This window comes from Bombyx mori, chromosome 21 (assembly GCF_030269925.1).
Source record: "Bombyx mori chromosome 21, ASM3026992v2".
Taxonomy (NCBI): domain Eukaryota; kingdom Metazoa; phylum Arthropoda; class Insecta; order Lepidoptera; family Bombycidae; genus Bombyx; species Bombyx mori.
In genome coordinates this window covers 8,448,769-8,472,457 of record NC_085127.1, presented here as the reverse complement: position 1 = coordinate 8,472,457, position 23,689 = coordinate 8,448,769, and the positions used below count along the sequence as shown (strand labels likewise).

Sequence of the window (23,689 nt, the reverse complement as noted above, 5' to 3'; positions counted from 1 at the left end):
GTAGGAATGACGATTAATAACTTATCTAAATTAACTACGCTAATAAACAAATCTGAATTAATTATATAGTGGTAAGACGTAGTCTAAGCCCTTCTGCAAATTTCTATTGCAAGACCATCGTGCATTATGGGTTAATACCACAGATTAAGCTAATCCTTTAGTTTTAAATACTAAGACATCGAACCCACCCACATTGGAATGTGGTTCTCGATAGCCCCTTAACCAAAATGTAAGATTGATGCGTATATTTTACTAATACTTTTCGTTTTTTTCTGAACAGGGCGAGGAAGTCACTAAAGAACGCAGCGTGTACTGCGTCGATAAAGTAATGAACAAAGTAGTCGATGACAGCGAATGCGGCCAAGTGATTAAACCAATAACGACCATTAAATGTGCGGACGTGCCTGCGTGCTAAACGATCTGCACAAGAAAAATATGGTCCTAATAATAAATGTAGTTTCATAAATAAGATTCGCATAACAATAATGCGAAAATTAATTATTGAAATTATCGATTATGTGCGCTAAAGCACAGCCCTGACGGCCGAGCCGTATACCAAGACCCTTGTGGTTTGAGGGTTTCGTACGTTACAATTGTCGGCGACGTCCTGTGTAAAGAAATACGATCGATTCGTATTGAAATAAAGGAGCTGATTATAGTGGTTTTTATTTTCGAAGTGATAAGTGAAAATGACACTTAATGACGAATGCAGTGGATAAAGTATCGAGTGTACTTGTTTATGTAAAATAACCCATCGAATAGACATTATGCACTTACGCGTTTAAGTACTCGAATAGCTCACTTAGTGGTGAAGTGCGAATCTCGCAAGTACATACATAATAATATAATTCTCTGCAATTACCACTTACTGCCATATTAAGTAGGTTATACATATAGTTCATAACATAGTCTCTGCTTAGATTAACTAATTAATCATTAATAATATATTCTATAACGTCAGTATTAAAGTGGTGTATGTATTCTTCTATGTGGGTACAATTCATTGAAAGGTTTTATTCATTTAAAATATAAAATATTTGGACCAAAAATATTATAGAATGCAAATTTACGTTGCCATAATCACCGGTACCGCCAATATGACACTTGTATCATAATAAGTAAGTTTATTTTAAGTTCTTTGTATTCTTCAACGATTCATCATAATGTACAAATTAATTATCCAAATAACCCCTTTATACGTACATCATATTACATTTAACATATTCGTTGTATTCTTTTAGGAGCATTCTATTTTAAGTGAACAACTATAATGGCTAGTCAAGACTTAAGCATTTGTTTCATAGAAAAGAAATGCAATAAAAATGTTTATCACAATGTAAAAAAAAATCCATTGATTCGAATGTTTAACAGGTCGCAGTTTCATCAAATAAAGTCATGTCGTGGAACAAATCTACTGATGGAATATTTATTATTAATTTTAGGATGTTTACGTAAATTTTTTTTTACGTTACTTTGTCGTGACTGTGCATAATTTAATAATTGTAATTACGTTTTAAATGAGTCGACTATTATCAAAGTCGGCAATGTGACTTTTGGTCAATTATTGGTAAATCAGAAAAACGAATTATTGACTTTGTATTCCATTGGCAGTCACAAAACTCTTCTGAACGACATCTTAGATAAATAACAGGTTAAGTATTAACCTTTATTTAATGCAGGTTTTGAACCGTATTCTTTGAAGGAGACGATTATATTCAAATCAATCTGTATTGACATATCAATAACATTTTTTTGGCCAAATGCACAGATTGCCACCTTTGATAATAGACGACTCAAATTACTTATATACCTTTAAGTACGTGTATATGACCACTGCTGTTTCAGTTCTAAGATACGTCGAGTGATTGCGTTGTCTTTCAATTAATAATACACTATATCAATTTGTACAGCGCTTCCAAACTAACCCTTGAATGCGACATTGTACCGCCAATTTAATGTTTGTGAATATTTTATAACTATGTCTAAAATTCTGTATTTAATTAGATATGGCAATAAAATCGTACATCGTTTTAAATAAACCTCTTTTTATTTCACTTCACATTCAGGTTTTTTCATCATTGATATTTTACGAGAAAAAAAATTAGATCTACATGCATAATATAAACATGTCAAGATTATAGGCTCTCTAAAACTATATAATGTATACAAAATTAAAATCACAGAACTTAAAAGTATATTTAATATAGAAATAAAAATTTCAAGTTACGGCATCTAGTGATGTCACAATTTTTGATTTTTATAAAACATTAAAGAGTTCGTATAATAAACTAATGTCAAATTCGGGACTCTCTACATCCCTATAATCATTATACTTGAGAACTATGCTAGCCACTGAATGGTGATTTTTACAAACGAAATATGAAATAACATGGTAATTAAATAATAATAAAAGTTTTATCAAAAAAAAAAATTTAATTGAAATTCGAAAATGAGATTTATCACATTAAAACATTTTCAGGTTTTAACTAACACTTGCTGCAACAAAAATAACGTGGATCGATTCCAGGAACATGTTCTTCGTGATTCCATAAATATAATATCTACGCCTAATACAATAGCGTCCACCAAAAGTAAATTACTGAGTTTTCAACGATAGAAAAAAATCAAAATTATTACTCTCCGAAATTTAGATAATAGTTATGAAGTGTTTTAATACCTATTTAGATAATGGATATTTGAATACCCTACTCAAAATTGGAATCATCGCCTTATTTATTTAATTTTATCATTGTTATTGAAGCGAAACTTCTAATGCGACTTGCACCAAGGTTGCGTTAAATGTTTAACGCTACCATTGAACACAAAGAGACAGAGCGAGGGCGAATATTTAAAAATATATATTTATTTATTTTTACATCTATAATTTAAAACATATATAAAATAAATGTTGAAGATGTCGCATCTCTTAAACACAGCATTCCTTATTACAAGAGCAATCTGATTTAAGAATGAAAAATGAAGAAAATCACAATACAATATCGAAAAAGAAGTTTCACTTCATACACATGCACCAAGTTCGTGACTTCTTTAAGAAATTCGAAATCGACAAGTGATACTAACAACCTCGATATTATTGAGGTTTTCATTATTGAATTTAAATTAACACAATGATCATTATATGTTGATATTAAAATGCTTCTTTTCGCATAATTCGATCATTTAATGTAAAACAACAAAATTACATTTTTATCATAGCAAAAATTTAATAGGTTTAGAAGTTAGAAGAAAAATTAATCAAGAATATCAAATTAAATTTGGTGATAAACAATCCTTAATACTTTACTTTGATTTTATTGTAACAAGTGAACCTTAAAAAATTTCTATGTTTCAGTTTCACAAATGCAAAGTGTGAGATCAGAGTGTAGCAGAATAAAATTTTTTTTTAATAAAAATAATATCACAAATATTATAGTTTTTTCCTTGAAGAAATGGATATTATACTGGTACTTAGAGAACAATAAAAACAAATTTGGTTTTTAATTCGACATTATATTTCATCCTAACCCACTTTTGTGATAGAATATTACAAGGGCCAAAATGATATATGGTGACCTTGCACAGTACTAATTGAAAAATTTTTCAAATGTTAAATTAAAGTCAATAAAAACAATAAAATATACATACATAATAACTTATATAATAAATAATACAAAAATAATATAAGAACCAAAATTGTATATTTTTATTCTTTCTAAAATTTACTATTCAAGTAACAAGACAGACTATTCGCAATTACAATGCACGCAAGAATATGTATGGTAGTGCGACACGAATATATTTATTTAGAACCTCAGCACCGAAAATTTAAAGTTGACCTATATAATAATTTAAATTTCTATTTTCGATACACTTACGCGCGAACTTAATTTTATACATTTGAAAAACTTTAGATCAGTCTAAAAGTGAAAAACAATGTTATCTTCTAAATTTACCTACTGCAACAGGGATGCTGAGTAGCGTCGTTTCATACATTCCCTGCACCAGATTCTTTTGTGACGACAGCCTCCGAAGAAACGTCAAATCTTATCTTTTTCTTTTTTGTTGAATTTTTCTGTAAATATAACAATTTCTATTGAGAAAATTATGAAAAACCTTATTGTAATGCTAACAACAGTTTTGTGCTATATATTTTAAATAGTTTATGACTAACAATAAGGACGGCAACAAACACTTTTGATAATGACATGAGATATAAATAGCAAGAAATTTTCTACTGTGACATGTACTCCACTCTTGTAATTTCATCCCTTTCTTACTCTGGTTAGTCTATACTAATATTATAATGCTTAACAGTTTGTTTGTTTGAACGCGCTAATCTCAGGAACTACTGGTCAAATTTGAAAAATTATTTCAGTATTAGATAGCCCATTTATCGAGGAACGCTATAGCTATAACATCACAATGCAAGCGGAGCACCATTAAAGAATGTATCAAAATCGGGGTTTTTTTCCCTTTAAAAGAACTAAAAAAAAGTCCGCGACAGCATATGTCTATATGTTAAGGTTTGCTCACTATAACGTTTTTTATGCTAACCAAATTTGTTATAAAATAAAGCATTATTTGTGAAGGTGTTTTTATAAAGATGATATTAATCTTTATCCTAATAAATACGTTATTCATTACAAGATTGACACACATAAAACACCCAAATCACTTCAAGATAGGCTTTGACAATTATAGATTTTTCTGGATTTCTCCAAGAGGTTTTTATATTATTTTAAACAAAGCTTTTAAAATAAAATAAAAAGAAAACAGATAAAAATTGATTTTTATGTTTTAGCCCAGTTGTTTGCGACTTATGAAATCCCTTAAATTTTTCATACTTAATTACCTTATCAATGAATAAAGCTCTAATAAAGAATGAAATAAAAAAATTCAAATTACCTTGTCTTTAGCTCTTGGATCTGTGTTTTTAGATCGCTCCTTTTCTAACTCTGAGTGTAACGTAGCTATTTCTGCAGTTAATTCAGCTTGTACGGAGTTCAGTCGCTCCACTTCTACTAATACCTCTGCTTTATCTCTCACTACAAATCGAAAGATAAGAAAGTTTCATAAACATTGCAAAATTATTCTAATTTTAAACTTTCTTTAAGGTTGTGAGATAAAGTTCGTATTTTTTTTTTTGGATTTTAATTTTTTCATTAGGTAAAGTATTGGCCAATAGCGGCAATAACGAGTACCTCGTCGCGACGTGTACCTACACACAACAAACATCTTAAGAGATTAAATAATCACAGGTGAGAAACTCCTCCATAGAAACTCTACCGAATGTGAACTAATGAATTATTACCATCATAAGAATAATACATTTACTAAAAAGAACAGGCTGTATATAATTATATGATAATAAAGAGCAATACATTGTTTCCTTACTGCACTTATTTTGTTTTTTTAATAAACTTAATCAGCAAAAAATTTTGAAATTTATTCCACAACCCAATAACAATAACCCATTGGTATGATAATAATAATAAATCTTACTTTCACCCTGTCCTAGTATACTACATAGCTTCTTATTCCTAGACTTGACTGTTAACAATTCCTGTTTTAATTTTAATACTTCTTCTTTTAAACTTTCAATTTCTTTATCTTTCTTCTCTAAAGTTTCATTAAACTGAATTTTAGTTATAACTTCATCGGTCAATCTATTGTGGATTCTTTCTTTTATTTTGTTTCTTATTAATGCATCTTTCGTCTCTATTTTCACTCGTTCAAAAAATTGTGTATCTTTTTCGGGAATCTTGTCATCATCAGTAGAATTCTTTTCGTCTTCTGTATTATGATTAACTAAGGGCAATATTAAAAAAAACTTTACTTCTAATAGAAAAAAAACAAAAAACACACCAAAAACATAGCCAAAAAGGAATTGCTTATTTCAAAACAAAATCATGTAGGTAAAGGTTGGTGTTAGTTTTATATTTTATTGAATACTATCTCATTGCCTAAGATTTTTTAACTGTCTATCTGGTGTTATGATTACCAACCAGAGCCCACAGATATAAGGCCCGCAACTAAGTTCTCGCTGGTTTGTTTGATGAAATTTCAACTTTTTTGTGATTGCTTATATACAAATGATAATTCAAAGTATTGTCCATTACAAGTCACAGCTTTTTCTAACCTCTCTGGCAGAATACCTTGGCGGTAAAATTTCGTCTTTTGAGGCTATCCACGAATTAAGGCATTATTTGATGTCTGTATCTGAGCGGAACTGCTTATCAGAAAGATCATGTGCCATCGAACGGAATAAACTATGGGGAATATGGCGGGTGGGGTAGGACATACCATTTGAGCATTTCCAAGCAAGTTTCATTAGGATTGACAACATGGGACCGAGTGTTGTCGTGCAGGATAATCACTTTATCGTGCCTCCAGTCATATTGTGGCCGTTTTTCGCCATGCTCGAATTAATTGCATTGATTAATTAATTGATTTCGATGCCGCTTCCCAATTATGGTTTCGTTAGGTTCCTAGAGCCCATAATAAAAAACGCTGACCTGGACCCACATAAACACAGCATAACCTTCGTAGTGTAAATATTCGGTCGAGCCGACGATGTAGACGCATGACCGGGGAGTCCCCACGAGTTTTTTGCTGTTGGGTTGCTATATTGAATCACACGTCTCACAAAATAGCTTGGCAAGTATGTAACTGCTAATACTGGGGCAGGCTGATCTTGTGTTTAGTAAACATACTATAGAGTCGTATTCAGGGTCTTCGATGGTTTTGGCTTTGCTTCACGTGGATGGTTGTGAACATCCGTCTTTGAAACAAAGGATCCAATCAGGGCACGATGTTCCGCTCAGAGCAGCATAAAGATATAGGAGAACATAAAGTTTTTGGAGCTCTCGATGCGCTTCTGGCTCCGTTTTCTACGAATGAAATCGATAAAGCTACACTTCCCACAAATGACGCTTGGGTAACACAAAATTAGACTGAAAATGTCTGCCACAGCCAAAAGTATATCACACAACTCAACGACAAAATTACCTGTGTGTCAAAGCAGTTTAAGTCTAAATTTCGTTCATATTAGTTTATATATGTTAACATCAACCAGCACTTATTGCTGCATCCATCTATAGCAGCATGAACTTAGTTACGCACAAAATATCACATTTGATAAATGGATGGGTTGGTGCTATTCTTGGCAGACACCACATAACCAAATTTTGCAAGCAAATTATTTTTATTATATTCCTGTAGCAAGATTGATTAAATTACTTATACTTTAAGTCCCCTCACCCAATGACACTTCTAGCATCACATAAGGACACATTTTGGTCAGTTTAGTGATCCTATCTAACCCTACCAGCTGCACAAGTTAAATTTCAAAGTAATCATACAGTATCAGCCTTACATTTTACATCACTATTTTCAGTAGAATTCACAATGCCGTTGAACTGCTCCAGACACATCACATTTTTCTTCTTCAACTTCTTAACATTACGAGAAACTTCTGCAACTTTGTTTGCTGCATCAACATCCTTTTTCAATTGTTTATATACATCTTTCTTCTCTTCATAATCCAGTTTAGACAAAAGAATAGCCTAGTAAGATAAGATTGACAAAGTAAAATAATATTATTTCAGTGTGATTAAATAATTATAGTTTAATTATGTGGTCATAATGCATCTAAATAAAAAAAAACAATTCATAATAATAACATTGACCTGTTCTTTACTACTTTTTAATAGAGATTATTTATACCTGATGGAGTTCAGATTCAAAATTGCCATCAACCATTTCTTCATCTTTTTGTTTCCATTGTGCCCATTGTGCTTCAGTAGATTCACCAAGTTTAGTCTTCTTCTTCTTACCAGCTGACTAGAAAATGACTGCCTTCTTACACAGGCACAATGCACAGTGAAATAATATGTTTGAATATTTCTGTCATTATCCCCTGTGTAGCTTTCAGATCTTTAAAAATGTAAAATTTATAATCTAGTGTTTTCAAACGTTAAATTAGTTGAATTTCATATTTTTGCCATCCAAAGGAGGGTACTCCTCCTACCTGATTATAAATGGTTTGTCATTCTCTGACTCACCAAAATAAATGACATATTATCCTATAAACTTTATTGGTTGGCAACCAGTCTGGCAGTTAGGTAAGTTAAGTCAAAAGAAATAAACAGTAGTTATGGTTTTTATAATTTAAGAATTACAAAAAAGACAGTGTCTTCAAGTGCTGAAGACACTGTCTTTTTCTGTTGTCTGAAAAAGACAGAAAAGGAATAACAATTTTCGGCAAATAATATATTTTCGTGAATCTGTACATGTTTTTACCTGAGTTTTACAGTTGTTGTTGTTGTTATTATTGTTTTTGGGTTTCTTCAGAAGTTCTGATTTTTTGGCAGAATTAGTTTTGGCTTTTTTATGTTTTTGTTCATCGCTATTTGTTGGGTGATCATCATCTTCTATCATTAGACCAGCAAAACGAGATTGTACGACAAGAGCAGCCATTTTTACAGTTTTAATTTCTGAGTTCTGTGTGTATGTCTATCTATAATAAAACTATGTTTTTAAAACATATTTAATCACCTTCGACTAAAAAAGCTCCAGTTTTTACTTTTTCTTTCAATATTATTACAAAAATGTTTAATTGACAGAAAAAAATATCTTTGACTAGTCTAATTGTATTAGTCTAGATAAGTTTAAATTTTAACGAAATCGTTTAATACTAATTATGGTGCCCACCTTTTACAGCTTTTCAAAGTGAAAAGTAGTGAAAACAGTGAAAAGTGAAAACACTGAATAAACAGACTGCAGACACTGACAATGTTGCCACCTCAGATTATTTTAAGGCGCTAGGCCAAGAGAAAAATGTCGCCAGATTTCGGAAATTTTGCTACTAAGAAAACGGGTGGTTTCCGCTAAATTTTTGAACTTGAATCAAACTAAAGAAACCCTAAGTCGATTATGTTTAGGGTCAGTTTCATCAGTTCCGTAATAAGAGATATTATCTACTATTGGTTAAATGATAGTTTTGAATGAACGATTCGTTAGCTATAGACTACGGGAACTCATCTGGAAATTGTAAAACTGGCTCATAATATTCTATAGGTAGTAAAATAAAACCACAATAATATGTTTATTTTTTAAACAGAAGAGTAAAAATAAGAATTAGAAGATTAAAAATCAAGAGAAAAAATGTGAAAATTAAAATTCTAGACTATCAAATGAAAAATCTTCTACAACATCATCATCGGTCTTACTCGTAGATGCTACCGTCAACGATGTCGACGCTAAAGGTGTTGATGGCTGTCGTCGTGTGGTTTTGTAAGAGCATTTTTTTGACCAATAGCTGCTAGAACATCGCTTAGTAATTCATAGTTGAAACACTAGCCATCAATAACTTTAAGCCTATTTTTTATAAAAATAATGGCATTTAAAAGTGGACCAGTCATCCTGTTTCGCAGTTTACTTTTTACAATGTTCATTACACTAAATCTTTCGATACCCGCATTAGAACGGGGCAAACTAAATACAAAACATTCATTAACAAATGACTTTGCCTAGGAATTCTCCGGTCATAGAGTACCTAGGCTGAAAACATCATCATGAAATTCCGGAACATTGAGGGATTTCCCTATCAAAAGTATGTTGCCAGATTCCTTAATGAAAAACCACCAAAAACCACTAAAAATAATGAAAACGATAAATAATGAAAAAATACCGCTGAACGCCTCGAAAAATCACCAGTTCTGGTGGGAAAACCACCAAAGTGGCAGCACTGGACACTGAAAAGATTATTTTTTTAAGGGATTTAAGACCTTTTGCGCGAACGCGAGGAGTGAAGTTGTGTGATTTGTTTTATTTTGTCTATTTACTGTTTCTTCAGGTTTAAATGTGTAATAACGGTGGTTTATTAACTGTTTAATATTTGTGAAGGTGCACAAATGTGGGAAAATGAAACAAAGCCGCTTGACGTAGCTTCTCGGGATCCTTCAAAAAGCCCACTGAAAAAGTCTCTCTCTCATTTCGTTTCATTTAATTTCGTGCCATGCCATGTTTTAATATTAGTCAACTTCATTTCATTTCACTTCATATTATCATTTTTCATAAAATTATGAATATAAATTAAAATAAAACTTAACCTAAAGGTCTTAGTTACCAGGTCATAAACTCCCATAAAAAAATCAAACAGTTTGAAGTTACCTACCTACAAACTTTATTCATTCAAAACAAAACAAAATTTAAAACTCAAAACGTACCGTACCAGATGTGCTGATAGTCTTTCTGACTCTTTTTATAATTTGATCACATTCATAAATTATCAGCTATATTTTATTTTTCGCGTGTACTTTCGTAACCATATTGTTTTTGTTTGTTGGAATAATTAATCTTTGCTTGATATAAATTACTCGAGCAACTTTATTAAAAGCAATCAAACGTTTGAGATTTTTTTAAATAAGGATTATGAAAATACAGTGCCAAATAGAAGTTATAAATAGATTACATAGTGCTCTTAACTTAAGAAATAATGGCAAATACTTAAAATCAACATTAGCGTTGGGAAAAGAGCCAAAAAGTGAAACTGAATATTTCATTTTACATTTTTCGTCACTTAACAAAACTGGAACTAAATATCGTGTGAAATCTATTAAACAAGTATTTGTTAAGTATATAAATGAAGGAAAATCTACAATTAGGTTTGAGGAACCCCCATACGATTTGTGTATAAAAAGTGAATCTATTCAACTAAAATGTTTCATGAAATTACTACGCAGCTGTATCACTGGTGACGAGAAAGCTTTACATCTTTCACCCCTCTCAAGCTTAAGCGTTACAGCTAAAAACAATGCCCCTGTTAAACTTGTTATTAGTGATAGAAGTCAATTTCCTGCTAAAGGTCTACCTAGAACCTTACAGTCTTTGTACCTTAGTGGTTTGAAACTATGTAATTTTCGGAGGGACATCTTATTACTCAAACACCTTGCTGTTCTTGATCTAAGCAATAATGAAATTGAAAAACTGCCTCCTGAATTTGGTAAGAGCTTAATATCAAAAGATGCTTATTTTTTTATCTTTAACTTACAGTAGTTCAAATAGTAAACTAATGCTATTTTTTAAGAAGAATTAGGAAAGGATTTAAAACTGGTAATGCGTTTATTTTAAGATTGTTGTAAAATCCATATAAGTTAGGTTAAAATGGACATTAATGTTAAATAGCCATTGGGGCTCAGAAACCACAATGTGAATATTGCCTATTTCATTTAACATTGATACTTAGTATTGCTCTTAATTGTATGAATAGACTTGTTGCTTTACCTTCAAAATGTTTTTGACTCACTAGTCCGTAGAAATAGGCTGGAGAAAAATATTTTTATTTGAGCACTGACATAAATAGCCTTGATGACATTTCTACCCTTAATTTTTTTTTCTATGAATGACCTGTATCAATACATAAATATTTTTTGATATTAATGAGGAAAGTGCTACTTACGTAACCACCCGCAACGAGCATGATTAGATAACATCAATAATAATGGTAAAATATTACCATAATATTATGCTACCAGTGTAATAATTACTATATTTTTTAATTTCAGGAAGGATGGCCAACTTGTCTGAACTACATTTAGCAAACAATCAACTTGGTGTAAGAGGAGTAGTTGATTGGCGTTGGTTACTAGGACCTCAGGTACTGAATGATTGTGCAATAATCAATTATTGAATGCTAGTTGCAGTAATAATATTGCAACAATTATTGTCTTATTTTTATTTTAACAAATACTAAATAAAATTAAATGGAAAATCAATTAAGCATAAGAAGTTATTTTAATAGGCTTTTGATGAACTGTAATGTAAGGAAAAATATTTGCTCAGATAATTATTGTGTTACATTTTATGAAGCATGGTGGCATGCATGGTAAAACACGAATGGGCAACATGGGTAAGGTATCTTGGCTATTTCTGCTCTGAACCAGTACAGCAAAGGTTGATGACACTCACATTGTGTATCCACTAATCAGTCAAGCAGCTGGGTTGTAAGCTATAGTGTAATAAAAACACTAAAACATAAAAACAAAATATAGTAAAAAAAATCAATACAAAATATAATTGTACAATCATTATAATATTGTGTTATTGTATCAAGAAATATCAACACAATCACCTGTTTCAGGGACTACTTTAATAGGTTTAATATGGATTGTTAAACATAATTTATTTGTTAATTTTCTTTTAACAGATTACAAAAACTTTAAAATTATTAGATCTCACTAGTAATAAATTGGGACATCTTCCAAAAGCCATTTGGAAACTAGAAAAATTGGTAACCCTAAAAGCAAATGATAATATGATTTCAAGACTACCTGCAACTATTGGACGCATTTCCACGTTAAGGTATTCTATTCCAAAGTATTTACAAAGAAGCATACCTTGCCATGACATTATTAAACTTAATGAAACTTAGTTATTTCTAAGATCAAAACCAATGGCAGAGCTATTGCTTCGAACTGCTTGGTATTTGAAACTAGCAGGTAGCATCAAACATGATAATAGAGACAAGCCTGATCACATCTTTATTATCATGCATATAAAATATGTATTATGAAAAATTTGAAATACTTTATTAATTTACAGTTCAGTATTTTTATTTCAGATATTTCACAATCTCTAGCAATGAACTGCAATCTTTGCCATGTAGCCTAATGCAATGTAGACTGGAATACATTGACATATCCTCAAATAAATTTGACAACAAGCAAAATAATTCTACGTCAGATCAATATTCTCCGTGGCAATTTTATGTCGGAAGTTTAGTACATCTTAGTGCAAAAATAATATTAAAACATAAAATACATTATGCATCCAACATAATTCCCTGGACACTTGTTGAGTTTCTGGACAATGCTAACATGTGTGTGTGTGGAGCACCAGTAGTAAATTACACACATTCAATAAATAAAGAATATGACCTCAAAGACTATTTTAGAACTGTAGTTTTTAATAACAATCTCAGTGTGGTTGAATTTGAGTGCTATTTTTGCTCACCCAAGTGTTTCCTAAAACATTAGATATAAATGAAAAAAAAAAAAGATATTTTTTGTGTAATTTATTGTATTTCTTATATTTCATTTAAATAAAATTGAATTTAACTGAGACCTTCTAATTTCCAATTAATCTCCTGTATTACAGGTGGTATTCTGAAATGTAGTTCTGAAACAAAAAAAAAGTACCATAATGAATCATCATCATCATCATCTTCATCAGCCTATAGCAGTCCACTGCTATTAGACTTAATTTTCCTCTAATCGTAATTACCTATGATGCTGAAATTGAAACTACAACAATTACTCAAATATTATACATATTACATAAATAATAACAAAAATTAACACTATTAATTATGTATCTAGATGAGGTGTAGATAGCAGAATAATAAAGACGTCCACATATATTTGCTATAGCCCTTGTAATAGTAGTAGCTTGAATGTGTTACGATTTATAGAAAATGTTATTTCATTAGCTTTATTTACTTTACTCAGCTAAATTTGTTTTATTCTTTTAAACAATCAGGGCCAAATCACACATGGTCATTTGGCAGCACTAGGAGTCCATGTACTATGGGAACTTCAGAACACAGTCATAACACTAACTTGGGAGATTATATAAAACTTACCTAATGAAGCAATGCCTGGTGGTAACACACTAGATCCCTCTGATATATTATGTGCTGTGATAGTTGCATTTGTAGCTTCTAACATAAAATCATTTGTCCAAATATCTTTAAAACTGTCTTTCATTTCATTTAATAACTTCTCTAATGCCTTCTAAAATAAACAAACAAAATAATAATAATAACCAGACTGGATGACTGTACTTAAAATAACCGACAATTTTAGTAAAGCCATTGGGATGGAATTTGAATTTGAAGTTTATAAATGTGCGTTCGTAGATGTACAGACAGGTATGGCTGTAAACTCAGATTATTAGATAGAACTTAACTATAGTGTCCTCAAATATTATTGTGAATCGGAAACCTACAAGTACCTTGGTATGTTCGAAGTGTTCGGAGTGCTGATTATAGTGGATGCAAATATAAAACAATCGTTTAGAGATCGGTTCTTTAGTCGTCATAAATAAATACATTTACCAGGTTTAATGGTTGGGTCATGCCTATGTTAACATGATAACATATTCTTTTGGTTTACTAAGGTTGACACAATTAGACAATTGGACCGGTTGGACGCACTAGAGAGAAATTTCAGGAGATTGTTAACGGTATATAGAATGCATCACCCATGTTCATCTGTGATGTTTTATATTCTTCGGAAATGCGAGGGTCTTAGTATGCTGAATGCGAAGCATCTACATAACCGAGAGATATACAACCTTAGGGAATATTTCCTTGAAGGTAAACGTGAATATCTATCGGGATGTCGTTACAGTCGATAAGGGACCAACTCCACTATCCTTAGCTACGAAGAGGCCGAAGCTGGAGAGTATTTCGGATCGCAATGCCGCATGAAAGAGCAAGGAGTTACAAGGTAGGTTCTAACGGACTCTCACAGGTCCTGATGTGAACTATTTAGCTTCCGTGGCCTGGTTACGATTCAGTAACCTCTTTGGGGAAACTGAAGGTTTCATTTTTGCAATTATGGACGAAGTTATCATGACGAACAACTATTGGAAATATATACTAAAGGATGGGACGGTTAACATTTGTCGGGCATGCCACCGTCCGGGGTTCTATTAGGCATTTACTGGTGGCAGGACGTCTTGTGAGCCTGCACGGGTAGGTACCACCACCCTGCCTATTTCTGCCGTAAAGCAGTAACGCGTTTCGGTTTGAAGGGTTGGGTAGCCGTTGTAACTATACTGAGACCTTAGAACTCGTATCTCAAGATGGGTGGGGGCATTTACGTTGTAGAAGTATATGGGCTCCGGTAAACACTTAACACCAGGGTGGGCTGTGGGCTCGTCCACCCATTTAAGCAATAAAAAATAAAAAAACATATTGCTTCTGGCTGTTCTCGTTTTGCTAATGGCAAGTACTTGTATAGCTATAATAGATAGGATTATCCATCAACAAGTTCAGTCCCCGATAATGGTCATTTTACTCTCTACCGGGATCGATCTGTTATCACGGATAGGTCTTTTGTTGCTAATAAGCCAGATATTGTAATAATAATTCGGTCTGCGCGTCGAGCATTATTGGTTGATAATACTATTCCTCATGACGAGAACCTCGTGAAGGCAGAAAAGGACAAATTAATAAAATATTTAGACTTGGCCCACGAGACTACCGCCATGAGGCATGTTGATTCAACCATCATTGTTCTAATAGTTGTGTCGATACGCGCTTTGATAGCGAACAGTTTCGACTAACACCTAAGAAACTTTCGTTATCCAGCTGGGTTAGGGACGTGATACAGAAGGCAGTTCCCTCGATACAGCGCGTATTGTGAGGAGGTTTCTCACTCTAGAGTCCTAACCACAGGTGACTTGTGTCGTAGACACCGCCATCAGCAACAATTTATTTATGATAATATATAGTTTTTTTTTTAATATTGAATAATTAACAAGATTTTATATAAATATAGTAGACTAATAATAATATAAAACAACTGTAGGTTTGATTTTACAGTAGTCTACTATGATATAATTTACCTGCAATATGAATGCTTCTTTGTCCATATTAAAGCAAATCAACCCAACAGTAAGATCTTTAACATGATTTCTCAAGTCAAACGTCGATGTAATGAGGCAGTGTAGTGCAATAATTAATCCAACGTCTTCATACTGCGACCCTTCTTTGAGAGATGCTATTTTACGTTCGTGTTTCCTTCGGTTCTTGCTTGAACGGTATGAACGGCTACAACAAAATAAATCTCTTACAGCAAATATATTTATTTGCAAAGACAATTTTAAACGGCCGTCTGGTGTAGTGGTAAGTGACATGGTCACTACACAAGGGGGTCGCGGGTTCGAATCCCGCCAAGGGAAGGTATTTGTATGATAAATATAAATGTCTTTTCCAGGGTTATGGATGTATCTTAAATATATGTATGTGTATAATAAAAATCTTACATTTATTTCCGTTATCTGGTACCTGTAACACAAGTTCTTTACGAACTTATCACGGGACTAGTTAACGTGGTGTGATTGTTAGTAAATATTTATTATTTATTATTATTATTATTATAAAATGTTGAACACGAAGTAATGGGTAACTTCAATATATATTTCTGTGCTTCTAGGGGTTTTATATACATTATAGCGACCCGCCCTCGCTTCGGAAACTGTAATTTATTATTGATTTTTCCACTATGTAATGTACATAAAAACCTTCCTCTTCAATCACTCTATCTATTAAAAAAACCGCATCAAAATCAGTTGCGTAGTTTTAAGGATTCAAGCATACATAGGGATATACGGACAGAGAAAGCGACTTTGTTTCATTCTGTGTGATAACAACTTAATGTCTAATTATATTATATTTTCTAAGGGTATTATTATCAATTCTTTATACCTCGAACCTCTAGAAGACGACGCCAAAGTACTCCCGGCATCTGAATATAGATCCGCATCTTTATTTGTGTATATATCGTAGAGATCAACTGGATTGTCCCTCTTTATATTTCTCACGTGAAAAAGTCGTTCACGATGTTTTAAAAATGTGCTCCGATTAGTTTCTATTAAATCTGTCATATTTTGGTATTCTTCAAGGAGAGCAGGTAGTATGCGTTCCTCTAAAATATTAGATTAATGGATTACGATCATTGTACAGATAATGCGAATAGGTCAGTCACGATTAAATCCAACGTCAAATATAATTATAATACTTTTGAGGTCAGTTGGATGTTTTCTACAACGAAGAAATGATCGCCATGTATTAACTTCATCACAGCTACGCACTTCTTAAATCTTTCACTTCATCAACGAAGGTTAACTGGAAGAGAATGCCTGCATGGCGTTAAGTTCGCCTTTGTACACTATTTTGTGCAATAAAGAATTTTCAATCATTCATTCATTCAAGAAATAAGTAATTCGGAGCTTGGAGTTTTCCTGCGCGTGATCGGATCGCGTATAAGAAAACTTGCAAGAATAGCATACTAAACGATATAGTTTGCGTGGTTTAAGTGGCAGTGGGCAGGGCACACTAACTACTTTTGAACAGATGATGACGTTAGAGCCAAAAACTTCTTGAATGGTGACCGCTGCCTATTACAAAGCGCGCCGACTACTTCCTGAAGGTCGCGGGAAAGCGTTGGGTGCGTGCAGTGCAGAGACGTTTAGTTTGGCGAACCTTGGAGGACACATATGATCAACAGTGGACATGGACTGACAACTATGAATATTTGAGTCTGCAGCTGTCAATACATTCAGCTAGTATCAATCTGGCCCTTACGCCGCTTAGGCTACCAGCGAATAGGTATAACAAAAAAACAATATTGAAGTTTATCCTTAGCTTAGACCAAATTAGGACAAAATTTTGAGCAGATGTTACCCACCTACTATCATTTCTTAGATTAAACACCTACTATTTTCCTTTTGGATAATGGCTCAAGTACCTAATCCCAACACTACATTAATTATATTATGACTAATACTTAACAATAGAAATACCTTTCAATTGTAGTTTATCATATAGCGAACAAAGACGTAAAGCTTTTTTGTAGTGACTAGTTTCAACCGCATAACTAATGCACTCCTCAGGATCGCCGTAGAATTGTTCTAAAATGATTAGAGCTTCTTCGTGACGTTTTTCTTCTTTCAGTGCAGTTACTAGCTCCCTGTCCAAGCAAATACATATATTATTAGGCAGGGGCTTATTTTATTATATTATAATGTCTAAATAAATGGATTGTCTAATGACAGCTAACACAATCTTTACAAACACCTACAACCTAATTTTTATTTTTCCTACCTAGCTGAGAGCCTTGAGAGGCTATTTCAGCGTAACCTTAACTAGTAGGTGAGCTCACGGAGCTCAAACCTGACGACGTTGCTAACACCAACCCTAGCAAGAGTCGTGCTTCGCAGAATCTACCACCGGATCGGAAACGCGACCCACTGAGAAGATCCGGCGAGAAACTCAGTGGGCTGTGTCTAAGGGTCAATTTACTCGTCGAGCCCTTCGTCGCAAGCGACGGGTTCGACGAGAACGATGAGGTTGAGGTACCTAAAAGCACCGTTAGTGGTGTGGGAGGATCCGAAATGACGTGATACAACCTAAAATTTACATGTACCAGTCATCAACCCGAACCTGTGTGCTTAGCTCATATTTGTATGGAATGGGATCGTTTGCCTACGTTTGCCGTTAGGGGCGCTGTTCCAACTGCATACAAAATTGGGTTACCTTTTACGCTATCGAGATGGTTAAAAAACTGGCACTAAGCACACTGAATCCGAGCGACATCCCTTTAACGATATCGAGTTGCGCGGCATTGTCACATTCCTTTGATGTAATATTTTATGACTCAGTTCGCACGTTTGTAATGGCCCAAGTATGATATATTTAGATTAGTTAGATATTTACCAAATCTCATATTAAACGAAATGTAAAACATACCAGCACAACACTTTGAATTGTGCCTTTGGCCAAAAATAGGCTAGTTTGATCGCCAATTCCCATTCTAGAGCTTCTTTGTAACATTCAATAGCTTTGTCATTATTATTAGCTCTTTCATAAATAATAGCAGCTTCTGTGTAGTATTTCTTCAATTTCAAGTGTTGTCCATAATCTTCAGAAATTTCCCTGAAAATTTCTTCTTCAAAAGAAAAATGTTTCAACGCCTCTTGATACAAACTATGATATTTTACGAAAGTTTTCAGTTCACAGTGACGTGTTGGACCGCACAGTACAAGAGATTGCACTGCTTTATCAAATCTTTTCAATTGCTTATTTATTGTAAATCGTTTGTAATTTTCGTCCATTTCATTTAACTCATTTAGCATAGGAATGTATTCTTTTGGATCTTTCTGTGACTTAGTTGCTACTAGCAAAACTAATTCAAAATCATACATCCCGAGTGCAATGTCAAATAATTGGGTAACATCTACCATATACAACAAATACTTGAGGGCTTCATCAGAACTTACAGGAATTTTCTCACCAGATGTCTCTTGTTTTTTTAAACCTTTAATTATTTCCAAGGCTTTTTGCAAGTCATCTACAGTATTTTTCTTTACATAAGTTGTGAGAAGTGGTAAGATTTTAGTTGCCTTATCTGATCTTTTTTCTATATGAGCTCGAAACATTTCACAAACAATATCAATCTTTCTTGAAATTTCATCAGTTACAGCAGGTCTTTCAGCATAATAATTTATACTTGAATACATTGTTTTTGTAACATCTATATTTTCTAAATCAGATAAAAATAGATTCAGCCAAGAATTGTTTTTAATGGAATGTAAAAATGTGTCAATATTCGCTATAAACTTTTTTGGATTGTGGTCAAAAATAAGGTTTAAATTGATTCTCTGTTTCCTCATCAAATCAAATGCTTCATAGTACTTCAAGTTATCCAGATATTTTCCAATAATTTTAAGAGACAGAGGTCTGGGTTGTATTGCTTCTATATTGCCTCTTGGCATCTGCAAAATAGTTCTAGTATCATTTGGTACTATAATTACTAATTTGGCACCTCGTTCAATTTTTCTTTTATATACATAATCAGATTCATTTGTTTGGTATTCCATCAGAGCTTTCAAACCCAGTTTGTTCTTTTCCACACACAATAACAAATGTTGTAAGGTAGTCAACAACAAGAAATCCGTATGTATGAAGAAAGAACTAACATTACTGAGAACCTGTACATTATCAATAAACAAATGGCCCTTGTGTGAAAGTCCAATGAAATGCAAAGAGTCTTCAATAGGCAATATACCAAACCTGGGACATGGTACTTTAAATAATATATTAGTATTTTCAAGAAAACCACCAATATTGTATTTATGTATATGACCAGTTATAAACTGCAAGAATAGTAAAGATTTATTTGTAGGATGTGCTTGTATTTGTGTCACAACACCTCTTACATGTACACTGTTACTTTTAACAAGTTTGTCATTCACCATAGTCAGTTCTATAACAGAGGTTGACTTTTCATCTGTCATAGCACACACTATTGTTTGAGAGTCTACCCAGAGCCAGTGATGGTATTGGAATGGAAAATCAGATTTGTCAAATTGCTGAGAGTTATATGCTTCATAATTGAGTGGATGTTTCTCTTTTTGTGAGTAAAAAAGTAATTTGTTATCTACTGTAATTACAAAGAATGAATTTGGGTTAACATTTTCGTTTTTTGGTGCAAAACATATTGCCTGTGCAGTAGATTCCAATTTTATTTCAAGTGATGCCATTGGTGGAGGTACTACAGTTTGTCTAAATCCAGTGATCAATAATTTATCTCCATCAATAGCAACTACAACAGCATCATCATTATCAATATTACTTTTACTGTGATCAATATTCCAAATCCATGAATATATCAAATAAGATCCATTTTGTAAAATAATATGCATTTTTTTGTTGTTTGATATGTCAAAATCATTATCCCAGATGATTTTATTGATGCGTTGATTACTTCTAAACAACAATGTTTGTTTCAAATACCAATGGTAATTTGATGTTGTGTATAATAATACTTTTTGTGTGTTTGTTTCTGTATCTTTACATTGCAGAGTTAATATTTCAGAGTCCGAGCTCCACATGATATTTTCAACATATGTACCATGTTCTACTGGAATACTGAACTCTCTATGTTTGAGACCATTCTTTTCAAAAAATGTTACTTTATACTGGTTTTCAATTTTTTGTGTTGTCGTGATTACATTCCCACTTGGACGCCATACAATATTGTCTTCTAGACCTTTTTGCTTTTCACTTGTGTATAGTAAATGACCTTCTCTGTCAAAAACTTTAAAATGTCTAAGCCCATCCATTGCAAAACCAATGGCATACAAATTACCATCTCCTCTCCAGGTAATTTTAACTTTATCACTGGCAGTCGAGTCGTCTAAAAATATAAATAAATATTTAATGTCATAAATAAACTATAATCAATTATAGCATTTACTCTCATGTGCATTAATTCTAGAAAGGGTCTCACCTGAAACGATGTCATTTTTTATTTTAGCTGCCTGTTTCCCTTCAGATCCATGAAACTGTGTTTCTTTTTTGCCCCACCCAACAGTTATAAACTGCTTCTCACCAAACTCTTGATTGTGCAATTTAATTTCATTAATTGGATCATAAGTGCAAGACAACAGGACCATGTGCATTTCTTTAGTGACAATTGCTAATAATTCTTGATCAGGACTCCATTCCATGGCCTGTAAAGTAAATACTTAATCAATAAAAAAATCTCAGGCTTTCATTTATTTATTTAAAGGCACTAAAATATGTGTTCACAATGCTATGAAGGTATAAGAGTGTACATTAAAAAGCAAACCGAATAAATAATAATAAATTTCTGAAATTGTTGGTGATAGTAACACAAAGTTATCGATAAGCCTAAATCAGGATTAAACATCAAAAACAACCATTTCATCTGTATTTTTATTCTGCACAAAAATCACTAATTCTTTAACACTTTATACTTTTTCTTTTCCCGTCTGTCCATTGTAATTACTTTTTATCAGAAATTATCAATATTGTCTTATAGCAAATCCACATTTTCACAGTGAAAAAACTTTAATTTACCAGTAATCCAGTATTGAAGATTCCAACTGTTTCACACGTGACACCGGAATCACCTATGGCTAATAACTCTCCATTCGCAAAACCGATGCATAGTGAGTTTTGAAGCGACAGGTAACATATATTCACAGGGCTATTTTCAGGAGATATGTATTCAGAAACATCCTTAAACCACTTTTTCTGGCAATTTTCATCAAAATTGCATAAAATAAGGTTATTTCCACAAACAAATATATCACTTGATGAGCCTCCGTCGCCACGGCCATGACATATTACAGCTTTCTCTTCAAAATGAACACAAAAATCTCTGATAGAAATATCCCAAAGTTGCAGATTCTTCATTTTCAGTTTAAAAATCACAACAATGATAACAAAAACACATGAGTATTTTTTTTTGTCGAATCGACCAATAGATTTACAAAGGGCACATAGCACATACAGCCTATTATTTTAAAACAAAGCCCTGAAAACATGTATGTTAAATGAAATGGAACTCAAGGAAATAAAATGAAATTAAATAAATAACTTGATTTTTACAAAACAAGAAAGGTGCTTTTCCAAACCTAATGAAGCTAATTCTTTATATTGTTGTAAAAGAGTAAAGCCACGTCTACACCTTATAAAAGAAAAGTGAAATGGAGAAAAAGGATTTTTTTTACCGTAGATGAAAGCAAACAAACTAACGACACAAAATTGAAAAAAAAGACCGGTAATAGCGTAACTTCAATCCTAATTTTCCGCCCAAAACAATGTCAACTATGCACAATAGGAAATAATGATGCTCGATATTTATATTATATAAGCGGATCGCAAGTCTAGCTTAAATGAATCACTCGGTGCACTCCATATCTTAGTAGTGTGGTTGTTGGTACGATGCTTTTATGGTTGGTATTATGGTTGGCATTACAACAATGCCGATGTTCAATCTTGCATGCATGTATAATTTTTTTTTAAAATATGTACCTAATCAATTCATTAATAAAATAAAATTGTTCGAGAATCCCACGATGGAATAATGGCATCGGGTCATAAAAATGAAACCCAAAAATTTTTATAGCTTCCATAGTTCTTGGCTGTATGTGAGTTAAGCTTTTTTTTAGGATAGCTGGTGGCCCGGAGGCCTTTCCAACTTCGGGACGGTTGGGCGAGAACGAGCTCAGCAAGGAGCGATGTGGTTAACTCTGTTAACTGGTCCGAAGGAGAACTAATAACTCAAGAACAGCTACTTATCCTGGTAAAACTGGAAAGGCCTCAGGGCCACCAGTAATCCTTCAATCACAAAAAAAACAGCTGCTTTGCATATATTATCGGATCGGATACGCGACCTGCGAAGGAGAACCATCAAGAAATTGAACGAGTTGGTGCCATTGGCTAGTTTCACGTCGAACTCTTCGATGAGCACGGTGACCTGTGTTACGCGTGCTCCTAGGGTTAGAACTAGAAACGTCTAATAACCCTGAGAGCTGATCGGGTCGATCTGCAAGGATGTGTTTAATGTGTCGACGGTGACTGGCTGTTGCGTAGGCCAAATCAGCTAGTGGCGGCCACGGTTAGGGAGTTCCAAAAAGTCGAAAACTTGGAGAGGTCTGGATTCAAGCGAGATCCTACCCTGGCCTGCTGTTAAATATTGTTTATAACAAAGTTTAACACGTTTTAACTTTTTTTTAAATTGCTAATCTCAATTAATGATCAGATCAACGCCGAAGTACCGATTGAGTCGCTACTGATATGCATTGCTGAGCCGGTAACCTTTTCCAAGCCTCTTTATTTTAATTTTGTTGAATTTTTGTAATTCGTCATTGGAATAAATGTTTATTATTATTATTACTATTTACAAGTTTATAAAGGCGAGTTTAAAAGAAATTCATGTAAAAGTAATTCATATTAATTACATCTATGACTCGCGATAGCCGAATAAATACTACAGAGATTATTATCGAAGTATCGTGAAAGAATAGTGATGTGACCGTCGCGATATGCAAAACCTGAAGGTGGGTACCATTTTTAGTTACGTGCTAA

The 23,689-nt window shown here is 33.0% G+C and overlaps 4 protein-coding genes across 9 annotated transcripts in view; 2 read left to right on the top strand and 2 right to left on the bottom strand.

Annotated features, from left to right (window-relative positions):
- Positions 1 to 2,039, top strand: part of LOC101741678 (A disintegrin and metalloproteinase with thrombospondin motifs 7) — a 102,654-nt gene extending 100,615 nt beyond the window's left edge. For both annotated transcript variants that reach the window (XM_038018510.2, XM_038018511.2), the window contains exon 20: positions 281 to 2,039. In XM_038018510.2, the coding sequence (XP_037874438.1) occupies positions 281 to 415 (135 nt within the window). In that variant the 3' untranslated portion in view covers positions 416 to 2,039. The remainder of the gene's footprint in view (positions 1 to 280) is intronic.
- On the bottom strand, positions 2,029 to 8,842 carry LOC101737958 (G kinase-anchoring protein 1). 3 transcript variants are annotated; one of them, XM_004929601.4, is made up of 7 exons: positions 8,713 to 8,842; positions 8,302 to 8,518; positions 7,726 to 7,842; positions 7,376 to 7,565; positions 5,503 to 5,808; positions 4,906 to 5,045; positions 2,029 to 4,072 (listed from the first exon to the last, which is right to left on the bottom strand). In XM_004929601.4, exons 2-7 carry the CDS (start codon positions 8,476 to 8,478, stop codon positions 3,986 to 3,988), a joined length of 1,017 nt encoding a protein of 338 aa, XP_004929658.1. In that variant the 5' UTR covers positions 8,479 to 8,518; positions 8,713 to 8,842; the 3' UTR covers positions 2,029 to 3,985. The 3 variants fall into 3 exon arrangements, with proteins under 3 accessions (XP_004929658.1, XP_004929659.1, XP_012548802.1); XM_004929602.5 differs by having other exon boundaries at positions 8,302 to 8,514; positions 8,713 to 8,814; XM_012693348.4 differs by having other exon boundaries at positions 8,302 to 8,529; positions 8,713 to 8,813.
- On the top strand, positions 8,057 to 13,124 carry LOC101737826 (leucine-rich repeat protein 1). Of its 3 annotated transcripts, none has more exons than XM_038018513.2 (4): positions 8,057 to 8,123; positions 11,568 to 11,659; positions 12,209 to 12,363; positions 12,623 to 13,124. In XM_038018513.2, exons 1-4 carry the CDS (start codon positions 8,072 to 8,074, stop codon positions 13,035 to 13,037), a joined length of 714 nt encoding a protein of 237 aa, XP_037874441.1. In that variant the 5' UTR covers positions 8,057 to 8,071; the 3' UTR covers positions 13,038 to 13,124. The 3 variants fall into 3 exon arrangements, with proteins under 3 accessions (XP_037874441.1, XP_062530696.1, XP_004929657.1); XM_062674712.1 differs by lacking the exon at positions 8,057 to 8,123 and adding an exon at positions 9,140 to 9,294; XM_004929600.4 differs by lacking the exon at positions 8,057 to 8,123 and adding an exon at positions 10,005 to 11,005.
- Positions 13,115 to 22,012, bottom strand: Elp1 (elongator complex protein 1). Its single transcript, NM_001195077.1, is given in 8 exon segments — positions 13,115 to 13,179; positions 13,643 to 13,793; positions 15,634 to 15,838; positions 16,496 to 16,715; positions 17,593 to 17,759; positions 18,539 to 20,987; positions 21,081 to 21,303; positions 21,674 to 22,012. Coding segments are annotated over 8 exon segments (3,819 nt in total).
- Positions 22,013 to 23,689: the final 1,677 nt, after the last annotated feature.